The sequence below is a fragment of the Rana temporaria genome, chromosome 3, assembly GCF_905171775.1.
Source record: "Rana temporaria chromosome 3, aRanTem1.1, whole genome shotgun sequence".
In the NCBI taxonomy this organism is placed as follows: domain Eukaryota; kingdom Metazoa; phylum Chordata; class Amphibia; order Anura; family Ranidae; genus Rana; species Rana temporaria.
Window position 1 is genome coordinate 48,181,760 of NC_053491.1, and position 18,309 is coordinate 48,200,068.

An 18,309-nucleotide genomic window follows, 5' to 3' on the forward strand; every position below is an offset into this window, starting at 1 on the left:
AAACTGTGACCTTGATTTTCCAGCTAGCCTCCTATGAGAGGTTTAGTTGTGCGATGATAAACAATCCCTAGCGACCATGCTGAAGAAAATAGTCCCCCCAGGAGCCCCAGAGCTCCCGACATCGTACCCCCCCCCCCCCCCCATAGTCCCAGACAACAGTCCCAGTCCCCATACCATGACCAAAGAGCAACACAAACTAACAATAAAATAAAAAAATAAAATAAAACTGCTTATCAGAGTTCCGATAGGCCTCAACAAGGCAACCAGATCGTGGTATAGGAAGACAGTTCCCATAAGGGCCAACGTTGGGACCGGGGGGGAAAGAGGGACCCTCCACCCCCATATGGGATGGGTAGTTCTTCAGTGTTCCAGACCAGTCAGGACTGGTAGTACTTCAGATGATGATTCTCATGTGAAAGAGTTCTCCTTGGAACGCTTGTGGTTCTGTGTCAGCCAATTCTTCTGCAGCGGGCTTGCGGGCGGCGGTCTCTTCGTGGATCCAGGTGTCCCCCTGCCGGACTCTGAAGATGGCGGTTCCAGAACAATCAGTCCTAGTTGGGTTAGCAGGCAATCCCCCTCTGGGAATGATGAGAAGCCGAAATTTTTGTTTCTGTAGGAAAAGTTCACTCGTAGCGGGAAGGACCATCTGTACGTGATTTCTTTTCCCATAAGGACCTGCAGCAGCGGTTTAAGTGAGCGCCTCTTCTGCACTGTGTAAGGTGACAGATCCGCAAAAATTTGAATATTGTAGCCGTTTAAAGTGAGATTGTCCGATCTCCTAGCTCTCCTCATCACCTCTTCTTTGACAGCATAGTAGTGCGGTTTCACAATGATATCCCTGGGCAGGCCATCCGATCGGGGGGATTGTAAGGCTCTGTGTGCTCTATCTAGCTCAAGACGGTGCTCAGCGATATCCGGGATGAGGCTTTTAATCAGGGTTTTCACCGCAGCTTGTACCTCCTTGTCCGACTCCGGGAGCCCCCGCACCCTAAAATTATAGCGTCTCGATCGGTTCTCGAGGTCGTCGATCTTAGCAAATGCCATCTCCAGTTGATCCTGTACCTCTTGTAACCTAGTGGAATTCTGATTGATACGTGCCACTGCCTGGTCCGCCTTTTGCTCTATAGTGTCCATCCTCATCCCCAACTGCAGCAGGTCTGCATGGATGGATGATGTAATTTGTGCTGCGTTCAGTGCCAGACTCCTGGACAGCATTTGGGAGAAAGCAGCCATCATAGAGGGAAAGTCAGTGGGAATGGGGGCCTCCTCCTGTACCTCACTGACAGTAAGCAGCAGGCCTGTATGTGGGTCTAGCATGGGGGTAGTGGGGAATGCAGATCCCATCCTGCCCAGCAGAGATTCCGTGGATGATGGAGAAGCTGCTGCTGCTAAGGGGGGGAATCCAGTACCTGGGGATTGCGGGGGGGGAATGGTCCTGGTCGGCTATGGAGTCCTCCTTCTGCTCCGTTTCCAGGCCTCGTGGAGCCGCCATCTTGGCATAGCTGAGGGGGCCAGGAGACGCCGCCATTTGGCCTGATAAGTCCCTCCGGACTGGCGGTAAAGACATCCGCGGGTTCGGGGGTGCCTCCCCTACCTGATAGTCCCGGTGTGATAGCTGTGGGGGCATTCAATCAGCTCCGGTGGGCAGCGTTAGGCCGTGGTGGAGCGGAGCTTCAGACGCCGGTGGCCATCTTGAAAGCTGCGCGCATGCGCCTCTCTTCTTCATAAATTTTAGGTGAGTATGTATTTTGCTACCTGTTTTTAATTAAAAAAATTCCAATAAGGTAATATTGATTGGTTTGCACAAAAGTTATAGTGTCTACAAACTATGGGATAGATTTATGGAATTTTCTATTTTGTGACATTGCAGTGAACAAATCGGACACTAAGGCTTAATTTCCATGGACGTTTTTACAGCCACTTTCTTTAGCCTTTTTTACAGCTTAAAAACGCCTGTCCATGTTGGATTTTCTTTTTATTTTTTTTTTGAGCTGGAGCTCAAAAACGCTGTGGTAGCGTTTTTGAGTGTTTTTGCGCGTTTTTTAACGTCTGGCGTTTTTACAGCTCTACTCTGGAGCTTCAGAACGCACTGGTTCTGTTTTTTTATTTTTTTTTCCAGCTTAAAAACGGCTCAGCCATCTACAGCTCAAAAACATCATGGTGGGCATGAGGCCATAGACTAACATGGAGAGCTGTTTTTAAGCTGCAAAAAACGCTCAGAAAAGTGGCTGGAAAAAAGTCCATGGAAATGAAGCCTTAGTGACACTTTTTGGGGGCCTGTGACACCAATACAGTGATCAGTGTTAAAAAATAATGCAATGTACTAATGACACTGGCAGGGATGGGGTTAACAGGGGCGTGATCAAAGGGTTATCTGTGTTCCCTGGGAGTGCTTTCTAACTGTGTGGGGGATGTATTTGCTTGGCAGAAACACAGCATCTGTCTTCCCTTCTCAAAAAGTGGCAATCTGCCTTGTTTACACAGGCAGACCGCCATTCTGCTGATCTATGGTACTGACTGTTTATACTGAAATAATAAAACGGTATTGTATTTATAAAATTATGCAAATCTTGATTTTGGGAGATTTTACCTTTTTCCATAAATATCAACAAGAAATTCAAGTTAGTTTATCCATGCTATTTTGAAGACCAGTGACACAAATGATATGCTTAAAAATATATATTAACTAAAAATACAGTGCAAATTAATATCGAGTATATTTTGTGATCATACAAATAAATGGATATACTTCTACATATCGAAGATAAATGATTCAGGTACTTCACATTTTTACACAAGCTCTATTGGTAAAATACCACATTCAATTCTTGGATACTTGTACATTTTAGACTTGGTTACTTGTGAATATCTTCCCGTGGTATCACGGACTTGTGGAAACAAATGTTGTTTACCTTAACACTATGGGGGTCATTTACTAAAGGCAAATCCACTTTGCACTACAAGTGCACTGCAAGTGCACTTGGAAGTGCAGTCGCTGTAGATCTGAGGGGAAGATCTGAAATGAGGGGAAGCACTGCTGATTTTATCATCCAATCATGTGGATGCTAAAATTATGTTTTTTATTTTCCTTGCATGTCACCCTCAGATCTACAGCGACTGCACTTTAAAGTGCACTTGTAGTGCAAAGTAGATTTTCCTTTAGTAAATAACCCCCATGATGCCTTCTCAAAACAAACAGCTCTTCTAACTTAAAGCGGTTGTGTACCCCCGCGATAAATTTAAAAAAAAAAATTTCACCTGAAAGGCAAAAGCCATAATGAGCTAGTATGCACCGCATATTCGCTCATTATGAAATACTTACCTGGTCCACGCCGAGCGAGATGTCATCTTGACTCGGCGTGTCTTCCTGGTATCGCCGCTCCAGCGCTGTGATTGGCTGGAGCGGCGATGTCGTCACTCCCGTGCATGCGCGAGGGAGACTTCAAACCGGCAAGGTCCGGCGGCTGCCGGCCCTTTAGCCGAGGATCCCCGCGGCGCATTGCGGGGGGAATATCTCCTAAACCATACAAATTTAGGAGATATTCTTTATACCTACAGGTAAGCCTTATTATAGGCTTACCTGTAGGTAAAAGTTACAAAAACCCCTATACAACCACTTTAAACTTTAAACATGCACAGACAAAATGTCATTGTGCACAGCTTGATAATTCAATCAAGATGTATGTTAAATTTAAGATCAATTTCCAAACATGTATCATAATAAAACCATTGTATAAGCTTTAGCTTTTTAAAGACAGACAAAACTGTGCATGTCTCTTAATATTTGGAATATAATTATTTCATACTGCAGTTAAAAATAATACAACTCCAATTTGCTTTGCCATATGCTCAAATGGTTTTACTAATGTATATGCAAAAACAATTGTATTACTAATACATGAAAATAATAATGCATGAAAAGATTATTACTGTACCAGGACTTTAAGAATTCTGTCGTTTTGAGAAGAAAAGTCCCAAAGGGACTTCTTTCCACATTCCTACGTCTTTGCGTTTCAAGATCTCCCAGTCTCTGTCCGAATTCCTTCTGAGATCATCTTCTTTTAGCCTCCATAGAGATGGAGAGCCATCGAGAGATCCAGAGCGATCCAGCCATCCTTTCTCTGCGATCTGTAGCTACTTTTTTTTATCTTACTCCCAAAAGTGGGTGTGTTTATCCCTACTATGTAATTGATGATATCATATGACGATTGAGTTTACATGTTACCATGACAACCAAGTTTAGTGACCATCTTGAATAATTACCATTTTAACCTCTAGAGGCAGTGTTGTATAAGAAATTACTTCTAATGTTATTTACATGACCTTCTGCCCTTGGCTTAGTAAGACACCATTAATTGTCAAACGTGTCAATTGCCTTCAGACATCCTGGCGTCGGTGTTGCCGCCTTTCAGTAAATTTACAGTTTGTAAAATTTTTTTTTTTTTTTTCATATTTAATTCCTTTATTTTTATGGTCAAGATCACAAAAAATTTAACATGGCATATACAATGGGTACATAATCGTATAATTGTCACTTCAATCTACAGAAAGTTAGCAAAGAAAACAAGAAAAATAACTAAAGTAATTACCAACATGGTCACTGTACCCTGTTTTTATGCTAACCAACCTCTGATCCTTAACCTCTTTTTCTGCTTCCCTAGGACAGATGTATTATCCTCACACGTCTTACCCTCCTCTGTTCCCTTGTCCTTATATAAAATACGTAATTTTTGCATCTGTCCATAAATGTCCATTATGGACGTGTAGTCTGTATGTCTGTAATGGACATTTATCGACAGATGCAAAAATTAGGGATTTTACAAACTTTGTAAATTTACTGACGGTTGGCAACCCTGCCTGGCGTTGACTTATAATATATGTATGTGATAAGTAGGGCTGCAACTAACGATTATTTTCATAATCGATTAGTTGGTCGATTATTGTTTCAAATAATCGGATAATCTTAAAAAAAAAGTGTGGTGTACAATTAAGTTAATATGTAAATAAAAAAAAAAGGCAATTTATTCTTAAATATCCATATGCAGAGGTAAATATAAATTACCAACTACAGTAATTGTAATGCCTTCTATTACCTCCACTTTCTCTGGGTTCAGATGCTGATCTTCCCTGCAGAGTTTTTAAAATGTATTTTTTTTTAAAACAAACTTGTTATACTTACCTGCTCTGTGTAATGGTTTTACACAGAGCAGCCCAGATCCTCCACTTCTGGGGTCCCTCACCGATGCTTCTGACTCCTCCCTGCCTTCAGAGTGCCTCAATAGCAAGCTGCAAAGTATAGTATAGGGCGCCCTCTATAGCAAGGTAAAAAACCTTCTGCCTTTAGAACCACTCACTTCCAGGACTACATGTCCCATGAGGCATTGCTCCTCACACTTTCACAAATTCTCAGGCACTTAGTGACATGTATGGATGGTGTACTGAGCTGTATGTGTGCTGCACTGTATTTCCTGATATGTAAACAAATAATGCATACTATATGCAGGCCAACTAATCAACTGGCCGATTAATCGATTATGAAAATAGTTGACAACTATATTCATAATCGATTAGTTGTTTCGGCCCTAGTGATAAGATATACCCACACAATTAGCTGGGGCTGTAAAATGCCATGAAAATTAGGTCATTCAAACGAAAAGCCAACAGTTATCCATGAATAGTTTCATTAATAGGATACCATATTTGCTACCTTTTATAATAATATATATGCATTGATGTGTTTTATAACTAACACATTGCTAAGATATTATGAAAGAAACATTATTTAAAATATGTAATCCAATGTTTTATTTGTAAATAAGCCCTCTGGTTTCGTTCATGCAAAGATAATTCCTGTGAGCTCATACATAGTAAAATAAACAAGATAAGGGGAGATTCTACAAAGTGTTCAATTTACGGTCTGGGAAGGTGGTACAGACAGACTCCTTGTGAAACTTCTTGTAACACTCTCTATGTCTATATATTTGAGGTCGACCGATATGGGTTTTTCTCTGGCCGATGCCAAAATTGCGATAGCCGATATATGATGGCGTTTTTTTTTTTTTTTGGGGGGCCAATATGTTAGGTCGATTTTAAAAAACAAAACAAAAATTCCCCTCCATCTCATAAAATCGAACAGTTGGACCCCTTTCACACTGGGGTGTTTTTCAGGCGCTTTTGGGCTAAAAATAGCACCTGTAAAGTGCCTGCAAAACGGCTCCCCTGCAGTCTCAGTGTGAACGCCCGAGGGCTTTCACACTGAGGCGGTGCGCTGGCAGGACGTTAAAAAAAGTCCTGCAAGCAGCATCTTTTGGAGCGGTGTATATCGCTTCTCCACCACTCCTGCCCATTGAAATGAATGGGCACTGCTGCCGAAGTGTCTGCAAAGCGGTGCTACACTACATTTAACCTCTTCATTTGCCGCTAGCTGGGTTATAAGCGCCCCGCTAGCAGCCGAATAGCGCCTGCCCGCTCCAGTGTGAAAGCAGCGGAGTTCTGCCGAAAAAATAAAAAAATATAAAAAGTCAGCGGCTACAAATACTGCAGCTGCTGACTTTTTATATATGGTCCCTTACCTGTCCTGGGCGCTCGCGATATCGACACCAGAAGCTGATCTCTCCCTCGGGCTAACTTTACTGTTTATTTTTTATTTATTTTTTTATTCATTAAAGTGTATTTTTTCCCCCAAAAGTTGTGTTTAAAAGACCGCTGCGCAAATACCGCGTGACATACAATATTGCAACAACCGCTTTTTTATTCCCTAGGGCCTCTGCTAAAAAATATATATATATATATATATATATATATGTGTGTGTGTGTGTGTGTATATATATATATATATATATATATATATATATATATATATATATATATATATATATATATATATATATATAATGTGTGTGTGTATATATATATAATGTGTATATGTGTATATATATATATATATATATATATATGTGTGTGTATATATATATATGTGTATGTATGTATGTATGTATGTTTGAGGGTTCTAAGTGATTTTCTAGCAGAAAATACAAGTTTTTAATTGTAAGCAACAAGTGTCAGAAAAGATTTCGTCTTTAAATGGTTAAACTGAGAACTTCTACACACGGAGTTCAGTTTATTGATGAGTAGCAACATTGTATCTTTTCTCAAACTTGGCAGGCTGCCCAGAGACAAGTCTCCACAGGAAACTTCAGACAACTTGCAAATTACTTCTAATGACTTCTAAGGCTTCATTTCCATGGACGTTTTTACAGCCACTTTTTTTAGCCTTTTTTACAGCTTAAAAACGCCCGTCCATGTTTTTTAAATTATTATTTTTTTTTGAGCTGGAGCTCAAAAACGCTGCGGTAGCGTTTTTGAGCGTTCTTTTAACGTCTGGCATTTACAGCTCTAAGGCTGGAGCTTCAGAACGCACTGGTCCTGTTGGGTTTTTTTTTTTTGCAGCTTAAAAACGGCTCAGCCATCTACAGCTCAAAAACATCATGGTGGGCATGAGGCCATAGACTAACATGGAGAGCCGTTTTTAAGCTGCAAAAAAAGCTCAGAAAAGTGGCTGTAAAAACGTCCAAAAACATCCATGGAAATGAAGCCTTAGGCTCCATGCACACTGAAGCTGATAAAAGCTATAAAAAAAGCCAGTGGCTTTGCAGGGAGCCTTTCAACGTTTTTAGCGTTTTTGCAATGGCTTTATTCAGCGTTCTTCAGTGTAGCTTTTTTATTTTTATTTTATTTATTTATTTTTCAATGGATTAAAAAACGCCAAAAAATGCACCGGCGTTTTTAAGCGGTTTGCGTTTTTCAGCGTTTTCCCCCGCTAAAAAACTGCACTTTGTACGCAAATTTCGTCCATTCAGAAAAAAGCCAATAAACTCCAAAGCTCATTAACACTAAAAAATGCCCAGGTGTGCATGGGCACATAGGCTAACATAGAGTTCAGTTTAAAAAAAAAAGCCAAAACGCCAATAAACTGCAGTTTATCAGCTTTAGTGTGCATGGAGCCTAAAAGTCAATGCAAGTCGTGCTGAAGTAAATCGGCTTTTTTTAAAACAATCTGCCGATTAATTAAAAAGTGCCAAAAATTGGCCGATATATCGTCGACCTCTAGTGTATCTGACAGTGCACTGGTCCAAATCATGTGGAGGGGGGATTATGGTGTGAGGTTGATTTTCAGGGGTTGGGTTTGGTTCCAGTGGAGGGAACTCCTAGGGCGTCAGCATACCAAGACATTTTGGACAATTTCATGCTTCCAACTTTGTGGGAGTAGTTTGGGGGACGGCCTTTTCCTGTTCCAACATGATTGAGCACCAGTGCACAACGCCATAAAGACACGGATGAGCGAGTTTGGGGTGGAGGAATTTGACCGGCCTACACAGTCCTAACCTCAACCCGATAGAACACCTTTGGGATGAATTAGAGTGGAGACTGTGAGCCAGGCCTTCATGCCCAACATCAGTACCTGACCTCACAAATGCAAAAAAACCTTGTGGACATCCTTCCCAGAAGAGTTGAAGCTGTTATAGCTGCAAAGGGTGGGCCAACTCAATATTGAACCCTGCGGACTAATACTGGGATGCCGGTAAAGTTCGTGTGTGTAAAGGCAGGTGTCCCAATACTTTTGGTAATATTTTGTGTGATTATCGTCCAAAAACAGCTGTTTTGGCGACATGCCGAAACGGCTAAAAAATTGCAGATATGGGCATCGGGTGCCCGTAAAAATGATGGCCGCTGGGCTGTCACGGCTCCGTCCTCTGCCTCTGGCGAGTGTCACTGCCAAAGTGTCCCTCCTGACTCGATCGGCTATTCAAAAATGCCGGGTGGCGCCATTACGTATCTGTACATGCGCCGCCGAGCGGATACGAGCTTGCCCGGCCGGCTTCGGGCTCGGCAAAGCTTGTATCTGCTCGGCCGGGCGGCGCATGCACAGATATGTAATGGCGCCACCCGGCGCCATTTTTGAATGGCCCAGAGTCTGGCACGTGGCAGGAGGTGATGGTGGTGTTTTAACATACAATTATAAAAAAAAAAAAAAGTAATTTTCGGTTTGACATTTTATTTTTTTTGTTTCGGTTCTGAAATTTCCATTTCGGTGCACCTCTAATAGATATAGATATCACCTTTCAACACATAAGTTGTGGTTGGCCTACCATAACATTTTTATTGTTTAAGGCTTCATTCACACTTGGCGGACTCCGTCGCTATGGAGTCCGCCTGCTCCCGTCGGCTCAGCGGGAGATCAGTCCGCAGATCTCCGCTGAGCCGACGATGACAAGCTCCTCTCTGCTCACTGAGCGGGGAGGGGCTTGTCGGGCACCGCTGTGTCCCTATGGAGCGATCTGATGAAAACGGACAGCATGTCCGTTTTCATCAGATCTTACCCGATCTGATCCGCATGGACGGATGGGGACGTGGCCCCCATACGTCTGTTTTTAGCGGGTCGGATCGGGTGTCAGCGGACATGTCTCCGCTGACATCCGACGCTCCATAGCGATGCATGGAGCGGCCGTTCAGGTCCGCCGACAGACGGACCCGAACGGCCAAGTGTGAATGAGGCCTTAGAATGATGTCCTATTCTACTTTGTACTTGTGCTCGGCATCCCCATAGATTTGAATCCATTCCCATCAAACTGTAAGTTGATAAAATGGGGCAGAGTTCAGTTAGTCTATGAGGCTGCAGGGTGCATGTGTGAGGTTGAAGAGGACATCTCGGCATTTGCATTGCTTTGGAAGCCCGATGATTGAGTTCCAAAACTGCGTAAGTTTGCAGATTTTTTGTCGGCGTTTAGCCCAGGAGTCTCAAACTGGCGGCCCTCCAGCTGTTGCAAAACTACAAGTCCCATGAGGCATTGCAAGCCTGATGCCGCATACACACGCTCGGAATTTCCGACAACAAATGTTCGATGGGAGCTTTTGGTCGGAAATTCCGACCGTGTGTAGGCTCTATCGGACATTTTCTGTCGCATTTCCGACAACAAAAATTTGAGAGCTGGTTCTCAAATTTTCCCACAACAAAATCCATTCTCGCAAATTTTGATCGTGTGTGGACAATTCTGATGCACAAAATTCCACGCATGCTCTAAATCAAGTGCGAGATGCAAGCGCTCCGTCTGGTAAAACTAGCGTTCGTAATGGAGTTGGCACATTCGTCAGGCTGTAACGGACTGAAAAGCGCAAATCGTCTCTCGCCAAACTTCTACGAACACGGCTGGTATTGAACTTCTCTTTTCTAGTGCCGTCGTACGTGTTTTACGTGACTGCATTCTTGACGTTCGGAATTCCCCACAACATTTGTGTGACTGTGTATATGCAAGACAAGTTTGAGCCAACATCCATTGGAAATTTTATCCACGGTTTTGCTGTTGGAATGTCTGTACGCGGCATAACGGTTACAAGCACGACTCCCCACAGGTAGAGGCATGATGGGACGTGTAGTTTCTCAACAGCTGGAGGGCCGCCAGTTTTAGACCCCTGGAAAGCCCATGTGTGTCTAATCCCGGCATTTTGTTCACCCGGGAGGCACATCTGTAGCGTCCCCATTGCTTGCAGCCCGTCGGTCTATGGCAGGCTGAAATACTCCATTACTGCACTTATTTAGGTTATCTGTTTAACTTTTTAGAGTAGTTCTAGTAAATATAAAATGGTGTAGTTACCAAACTTTGCTATGTCTAGATTAGAACATGTGTAGGAAGCTCATCTAGGTATAGATATGTTTTTCTATACAATCTCTACATGTGTGAGATTTAATTTGGCCAGGGAATGTATCCAATGTAACTTTTCTGTTTCTTCTTCTTCTAGGAGTATGTACAAGGCTGTCCAAGCAATAAACATTCTTTTGGGGATAAGGAGCACATGGAAATAAATGAACTTTCTAAAGAAAATCATAAAGGTAACCTGTCTGTTGTTTTTGGTAATGTAGGCAGAATGTATTGACTGGAGAGCAGCAAGCTTTCTTTCTTGCACATCCTTGATGGAAATCTGAAACAGAAGAAACAACAAAACAGGCGCCACTTAGAAAACTGTAAACTTTAATATAAAATCAGCATCAAAGCACTCACATAGAAGTTGCTGTATACGGGCATGTAGATGAGGTCCGGAAGGCAGTCAATTCTCAGCCGTGGTGTGTAGTCCCCTGTTGCTGTATAATCCGTTCGCTGCGCTTGTGCTGCACATGGAGAAGCAAATGCCTGGTTCACCACAGGTGGTTTCCGGGTGAGCTGTGCGGTAACCAGATGGAGGACTGGAGCGCACACTGGGACGCAATGGCGTGAGGGGGTGGGGGGGTGACGTCCCTTCAAAGGACCAGGATGCAACGCGTTTCGGTGCGTGCGCTGTGAATAGCTGGAAGTCACAGCGCGCACCTCTTTCAAGCTTGTATGAACAGACGGTCAGGCATTTCTTCCCCTGACAGGACCGGGAGCTGTGTGTTTACACACACAGCTCCCAGTTCTCGCTCTGTAACGAGCGATCGCGGGTGCCCGGCGGTAATCGCGACCGCCGGGCACGCGTGTCGGTGTCAGGGGGCGCGCGTGCCTATTGGCTGCTCGGCGAGATGACGTATAGCTACGTGATCTCGCCCAGCAGTGCTGATCTGCCGCTGTATAACTGTATATTAATTATAATATAATTTTTTTTTTTTTTTTTTTTTCTATCATGTTTGAGTGTTCTAAGTTACTCGTAAGCAAAAAATTTCAGAAAAGGTTTGGTCTTTAAATGGTTAAACTTCCTTCATCTACAGTTCTTTCCTTTGATAAAAGAACAAAAAGATACTTTGTTTCTATGTATTCCATGTTGTGATAAACTTGACAGGCTGCCTGGATTTGTATTTATTTATTTTCCCCCCCCAGCTTTGAGAACTCTCTGCACTTGTTAGAAAGATCGTGACATGCTGTTTTGAAGATTGGGAAGGGAAAAAGATTGTGATTTTAATTCTTAATGATTAATCGTGCGGCTCTAATATACATTCATTGTGTGTGTGTGTTTTGCCTGGAAAGCGTTGCACCAGCGATCTGCAGATCACTGATGCCATACAGGTCTCCTACAGACTGTCGGAGTGAGCTGTCTGCCCCATACATTGTACAGCCAGGCAGTGTCATACCGACAGGAAGACTCGAACTATTGAATCGCTCAACAGCGCCATAGTAGTTCATTGAGAACTGCAAGCCTACTCCCATAAAGTGTTGGGGGCTTTTAGTTCATTTAAACACAGCTGTGTGAATGAATGAATGACGCAGCCAGGGCCACTGATAAGGCAGTACAGCCAGCCTCCTTGTACTGGGACCTCATTGGTTCAAAATGGGGGGCTCGGGCACCTGCCTCGCAGGAGGGCCGACAGTACTGCTTTATTGCTAACACTTGACTCTTGTGCAATGCTGCCAGCTTCTACTTTTCTTTGCTCCTTGCTGCCTATCCTCCTCCTCTCTCACTGGCAGCTGCTGAGGGCACACAGGGTGGTTATTTCAAGATGGTGGGTGGTTGTGCAGATATTGCCTCCATGCCACTATTCACTTGTTCAACGGGGGTATAATTTCTTCCAAGGCTGCAAAGCATAGCATTGTGGCTGTTGCATTTTAGAAAAAATATAATTTGATATTTTCAGAGAGGGGCCCTGTCAGGTAGGCTGTACAGGGCCCCATAATTTCCATCAGCAGCCCTGAATGTGGTTTGGTGGGTGGAGTGGGTCCCCCACGCATGGCCACACTGTTTTAAAGTGACCGCTAGTACGTGGCACCTTTCCCCATACTGCTGTCACAGGAGAGGAGAGAATGGTGAGCGACTGCAGCATTAGGAACATGTTCAACCCAAAAAACGGGTGCCACATGTAAAATGTACCCAAAGGTGAACTTATCCTTTTAAGGCCACAGATTTATTTTAATGGGCTGCTTAATGCTCCAGACCACATATGCCTGTATCATTTTTAGCAATGGAGAACACCACAATGCATGTTATTGCATTACAAGTGCCATTTAGAATGAACGGCAGGAAACGCACCAAAATGCATAATGTGCATTTCAGAGAAGTGTCTTACCACAGCACAATAGTATGATTCCCGCCTGAAAGCTGAAAACCTTAATTTAACGTGTGCAGTTTTTGTATAAAGATGGCCTAATTAATAAATGCTTGTTTGTTATATTAGATTCGGGGGAACCGATGGACACACCAGAAGGGGACGCTGCTTTTAGCCAAGTGATTGAAAGAATTCCCTGCCCAACCAACACACTCAGGTAATCTGGCTTTCTGTAAGTAACCACATGTGTGGTTGAAATGCATATTTGTGAACAGCCTTGTCTGCCGCAAGATTTCTATTTCTGTTCAATCAGCCTAGTGATCCTGATTGGATCCTAAGTGGCATAGCCTGATTGGTGATGCCACGTTTTTTTGTTTGCCTCTCTACCCCCATCAACATTGTTGTGGCTGTTAGGCTTTTGTTGAGGTGCAGCAAAACTTGCACCTTAAAGGGTTTGTAAAGGATTTTTTTTTTTTTATCTTAATAGATTCCTTTACCTTAATGCAGTGCTGTTTTCATGTCCTCATTGTTTTTTGCTCTCAAGTTGCTGTAATTCTTCTCTGATCTCCACACTTCCTGGTTGTCTGTTTCCTGATAACCACAGTGCTGGGAGCTTTCTCTCTGTGGTCACTAATCAAGGAGGTGTGATTACTGTGTGTCTAAAACCCCTCAGCACCAATCAGTTTCGTTTTCCAAACCATCACTGCCCTGTATTGGCTCTGTGCTCTGTACATCACAGAAGCAGGAAACATTCAAAAACTAAACTAGAAACTGCAGGTACATTATATGATTGATTTTTATCTATTTTTAATCATTTTTAAAAGGAATGGGTTAACTATTATGTCTCTCTACCCTGTAAATGGTCATTTCCGCAAAAAAATTTCCTTTAAGGCTCGGTTTCCACTACTGCGAGTTGTGCCACTTGACACATGCAACGTCGCATGACAAGTCAAAACCCATGTATTTCAATGGTCCCCATTCTAATTGGCACGACTCAAAGTGCACGACTTTATTCCGAGTTCGGTGCGACTTGCTCTCACATTGTTTTCACCGTTCGCATGACATTGCATTGCAAATCGCGCAACTTTGAGGTTGCAATAGTGGAAACGGAGCCTCAAACTTACTCCATAGAAGTGAATAGGGCTGAGTTGCAGCCATGTCTAATGGATGCGGTTGCCTCATGAAGAATTTTGGTGTGAAATCCCTATTCAAACAGAAATGCAGGAGGCAGTATAAGGTCCCTGCTTATGGCCCACCCCTCTAATGCATTTCTACTTCTTAGGGTTAATCATAGAATCATGCCACACAGTCCATTCACAGGAGTGCTTGACTGCTATGCAGGTCTGTATTTTTCCAGGCATGGGGATGCACAGGTGTTGGTTGCATCCTGTGGCGGGGGTCTATAGAAGTCTATTGGGACACAGAGCCGCTGAGTCCCAATATGATGGCGGGTCCCCGAGCTTCCGATGTCTGCGCAGCCACATGTCCCAATAGACCTCTATGGACTGCTGGCACAGAAATGCATGCAACACCTGTGTGTCTTCGTGTCTGGAAAACAGACGTGCACAGGGCACGCAGTAAAACGCTCCGTGTGACTGGACCCTATGATTAAGCCCCATAGGGGTGAAATGCTTTAATGGGGTGAGGCCACAGTCAGGGACTGTTGTGGAATAAACCGATATGGAGTGACATTTAATTTACAGCCTATTCATGGACTATTGCTATGTGTATAGTGTGGTCGTGGGCTTAGGCTATGCACCTGATCCACCTGTGCACCAGAGGCAAATGGGGAATTCGAGTGGTGCAGGTCTCTGGAATTTTAGCATACACGGTTGAAGAGTCCTCCTTGCTGTTTCTGTACATGTGGACCAATAGAATTTACTCACTTGCTGTAGTGTTGAGTAGGAGGTTCTGCATCCTATAGTCACATTGTCGGTAAGAAGGCCCCTTTCACATGGGGCGGATTAGTAATGATCCACCCCGTGAACCTCTGCTTGCTCAGCGGGGATCGCCCTGTTGATCCCCGCTGAGCCGGCGGATGACAGGGCGGTCCCTGCACACTGTGCAGGGACCGCCCAGTCTTTTCTCCGCTCTCCCCTATGGGGGGACCGTATGTCCGCGTTCACCCGATCCGCCAGACGGATGGAAAAGTAGGGTTTTCCTCCGTCACACTTTGGCGGGTAGGATGTCAGCGGGCATGTCACCGCTGACATCCGCGGCTCCATAGAGGAGCACGGAGCGCCCGTTCAGGTCCGCCTAAAAAACTGGCAGGCGGATCTGAACGGGCCGTCCGTGTGAAAGATCCCCAAGAGTGACTGCTAAGAATAGAAGCCAGGTAATACAGATTCAGAGTGGTCATGGTTTTACAAGGAGGCTCATTTTTTGGGGAAGAGCATATAATAAAAGTATACAATCCGTGCCCCCCATGTACTTCTAGTGCAAAATATGTCTTAATTTTCTAGGTATATTCCCTGCCTCACACAGCAGGGTAAAAACACACATTTGAATCCTCCCCTGACCACTATAACCCCCTCTAACAGGCTTGGATCGGAACTAGTCAATTTTTATTTTTCCCCCCACAAATTATATATATATATATATATATATATATATATATATATATATATATATATATATATATATATATATATATTTCCATACAATACAAGTGTACAATAATAGCGTTCGATGGCAAAAGTAAGGTTGTACTTTCCCGTGATTCTAGTCCTTTTAGCTGCAATAGTGTTTTGTTGAACCTGAACTCTTTGGGTTAAGAATATGATGTCTGTGTTACAATTTGTCTTTTTTTTTTTTTTTTTTTTTTTGTCACTTTCAGTAATTTTACCTGTGATGAAAGTATTGAACCCGAAGAAGCTGCCAACTGCTCCACGCAGTCACTTGAAGCTGAAGGTATAATGACTAAAGAGATGTCTTATGTTTTTAGAGCTCAGATTTTTATATACTCCATTACAGCACAAGCTTTAGAATTCTCAGAAAATTTGCAGCCAAAATACTGGATTGGTCATGGAATTGCTCCCATTTGCAGGCAGAGGAAACAAAGTGTTTTCTGTTATTTGGTAAACTTGTTGAAGTATAGCGCCAAAGCTAATTTGGCTGTACTTTTGTGGATTACAGCAGTGCAGTACGTTCTGCACTCCTGTGACCCATTTTCAGCCGGCAGCGGGCTGAAGTCACAGAGCTGGTCCAGGCTGGGGCAAGATTGCAACATAGTCGGGATCCACCCACAATCCAGGACCCGGCTCAGCCTCTCAGCGAGTCTGACCTGCCCGCTTCTACCCTCTCCACAGCCCAGCACGCTAATGAGCAGACAGCAGTGACTGACAGTAACCAGCTTTCTCCTCAGTGCATTGAAACTTTATATGGTAGACTAGTACTCCTGCTGCAGACTTTAACCAATACATTAAAGTGGTAGTGAAGTCTAAATGTTAAAATCTCAGACAGGCAGGGTTTTATAGTGGTGGACCCTAGTGGTATCTTCTGTCATGAATGTCTCCTCTGCCTGTCAGCGGTATTGTGATATGCGCTGCACATGCGTAGCTCTGATCACATTTTCGGTATCTCAGAAAAGTGAGTACACCCCTCACATTTTTGTAAATATTTTATCTTTTCATGTGACAACACTGAAGAAATTACACTTTTCTACAATGTAAAGTAGCGAGTGTACAGCTTGTATAAGGCCCCTTTCACACGGGCGGACCCTATGTCCGCTTTTTCATCCATCCGTTTGCAGACGAAAAAGGGACATACATTGGTCCCTATGAGATTGCGGGTGTCAGCGGATGTTCATCCGCTGACACCCGATCTCGTCCGTCTCCGCAATGATCCGATTCTGCAGACGGAAGAAACCCCTAGTTTTTCCTTCCGTCATTGGATCGGATGAACGCGGACATACGATCCGTGTTCATCCGATCCCCCATAGGGGAGAGCGGAGAAAAGACAGGGCGGTCTCTGCACAGTGTGCGGGGACCGCCCGCTCAGCGGGGATCAACGGGGAGATCCCCGCTGAGCATACGGAGGCGGATCATTACTGATCCGCCCCGTGTGAAAGGGGCCTAACAGTCTAAATTTGCTGTCCCCTCAAAATAATTCAACACACAGCCATTAATGTCTAAACCACTGGCAACATAAGTGAGTACACCTCCAAGTGTAGAAAAGTGTCATTTCTTCAGTGTTGTCGCATGAAAAAATATAATAAAATATTTACAAAAATGTGAGGGATGTACTTACTTTTGTGAGATACTGTACAGCATGCGTGTGCCATGGGCCGGCCATTCAAGCTTTCCGAAGATAAGAAACCCTGAAGAAAGACTGGGTGAAGATGGATGTGCCCAGGGAGTGGAGACAGTGCTGCACTGCAGGTAAGTCTGTTTGCAGAGAGAAGTCTGTCATAATGTGCTAGCATGCAGAGCCATACTAGTACATTATGACTAAAATCTGCAGGGGGACCTTTTTTTTTTTTTTTTTGCTGTAGTTATTACTACCACTTAATATAAGGGAAATCCACTGGTGAATGTGCAGCTGTTGTACACGTTTCATATATAGGCAGACCATAGACCACAGGTGGCAAACACAAGGCCGCGGGCCGAGTCCGGCCCTCCAGGCAATTTCATGTGGCCGTCACACCTCTCCTGCAGCTCCAGCCTTCCTCTGGTCCTCCTCCAGACCCTGTACTTTCTGCTTTCAAGCAGCGTAAGGAAAAGGGGGGTGCACTGTGATGTAAGGGAGAGTGGGGACTCAACTTCTAATGGTGGCATGGCTCTTGACATCTAATGTAAGGGGAGGGGGTGCGCTGGACATCTAATCTTACAGATACAACCGGCCTTTTTGAGGGCAATCATAATGCTGATGCGGCCCGCAATGAAATTGAGTTTGACACCCCTGCCACAGACTGTTAGAATCTCGGCTGGTTCAACAGTACATTGACTTGTGTTACTAATAAGAGCAGGACCATTGTAAAGAAATTGACATTTGGAGAATAATGAATGGCATAAAGGGTGCGATGATGTAACCAAAATGGAGGAAACACATAATTGTATAGAAAGAGGTGTGACTGGGTGGGGGGCACAGTACCCATTGTGAGAAGTAGCCCTATGCTCCAAGTATCAGGGAATATAGCATACTGTATCTACTGTGGAATTTTGCTATCCTGTTTTTCATACTCATTAAGTGGTTTCATTCCATAACCAATTTCTTCATGGTTGGTGTGATGTGATTTCCAGTGTCTTGGTATTGTCACTCTAGATCAGGGGTCTCCAAACTTTCCAAGCATAGGGCCAGTTTTC

At 43.8% G+C, this 18,309-nt stretch overlaps 1 protein-coding gene across 5 annotated transcripts in view; it reads left to right on the plus strand.

Annotated features, from left to right (window-relative positions):
* Positions 1–18,309, plus strand: part of TP53BP1 (tumor protein p53 binding protein 1) — a 151,834-nt gene that overhangs the window by 47,969 nt on the left and 85,556 nt on the right. For 4 of the 5 annotated variants that reach the window (XM_040342532.1, XM_040342531.1, XM_040342535.1 and 1 more), the window contains exons 3-5: positions 10,798–10,888; positions 13,136–13,223; positions 15,843–15,916. In XM_040342532.1, the coding sequence (XP_040198466.1) occupies positions 10,798–10,888; positions 13,136–13,223; positions 15,843–15,916 (253 nt within the window). The remainder of the gene's footprint in view (positions 1–10,797; positions 10,889–13,135; positions 13,224–15,842; positions 15,917–18,309) is intronic. The other variant, XM_040342534.1, reaches the window with a different exon arrangement.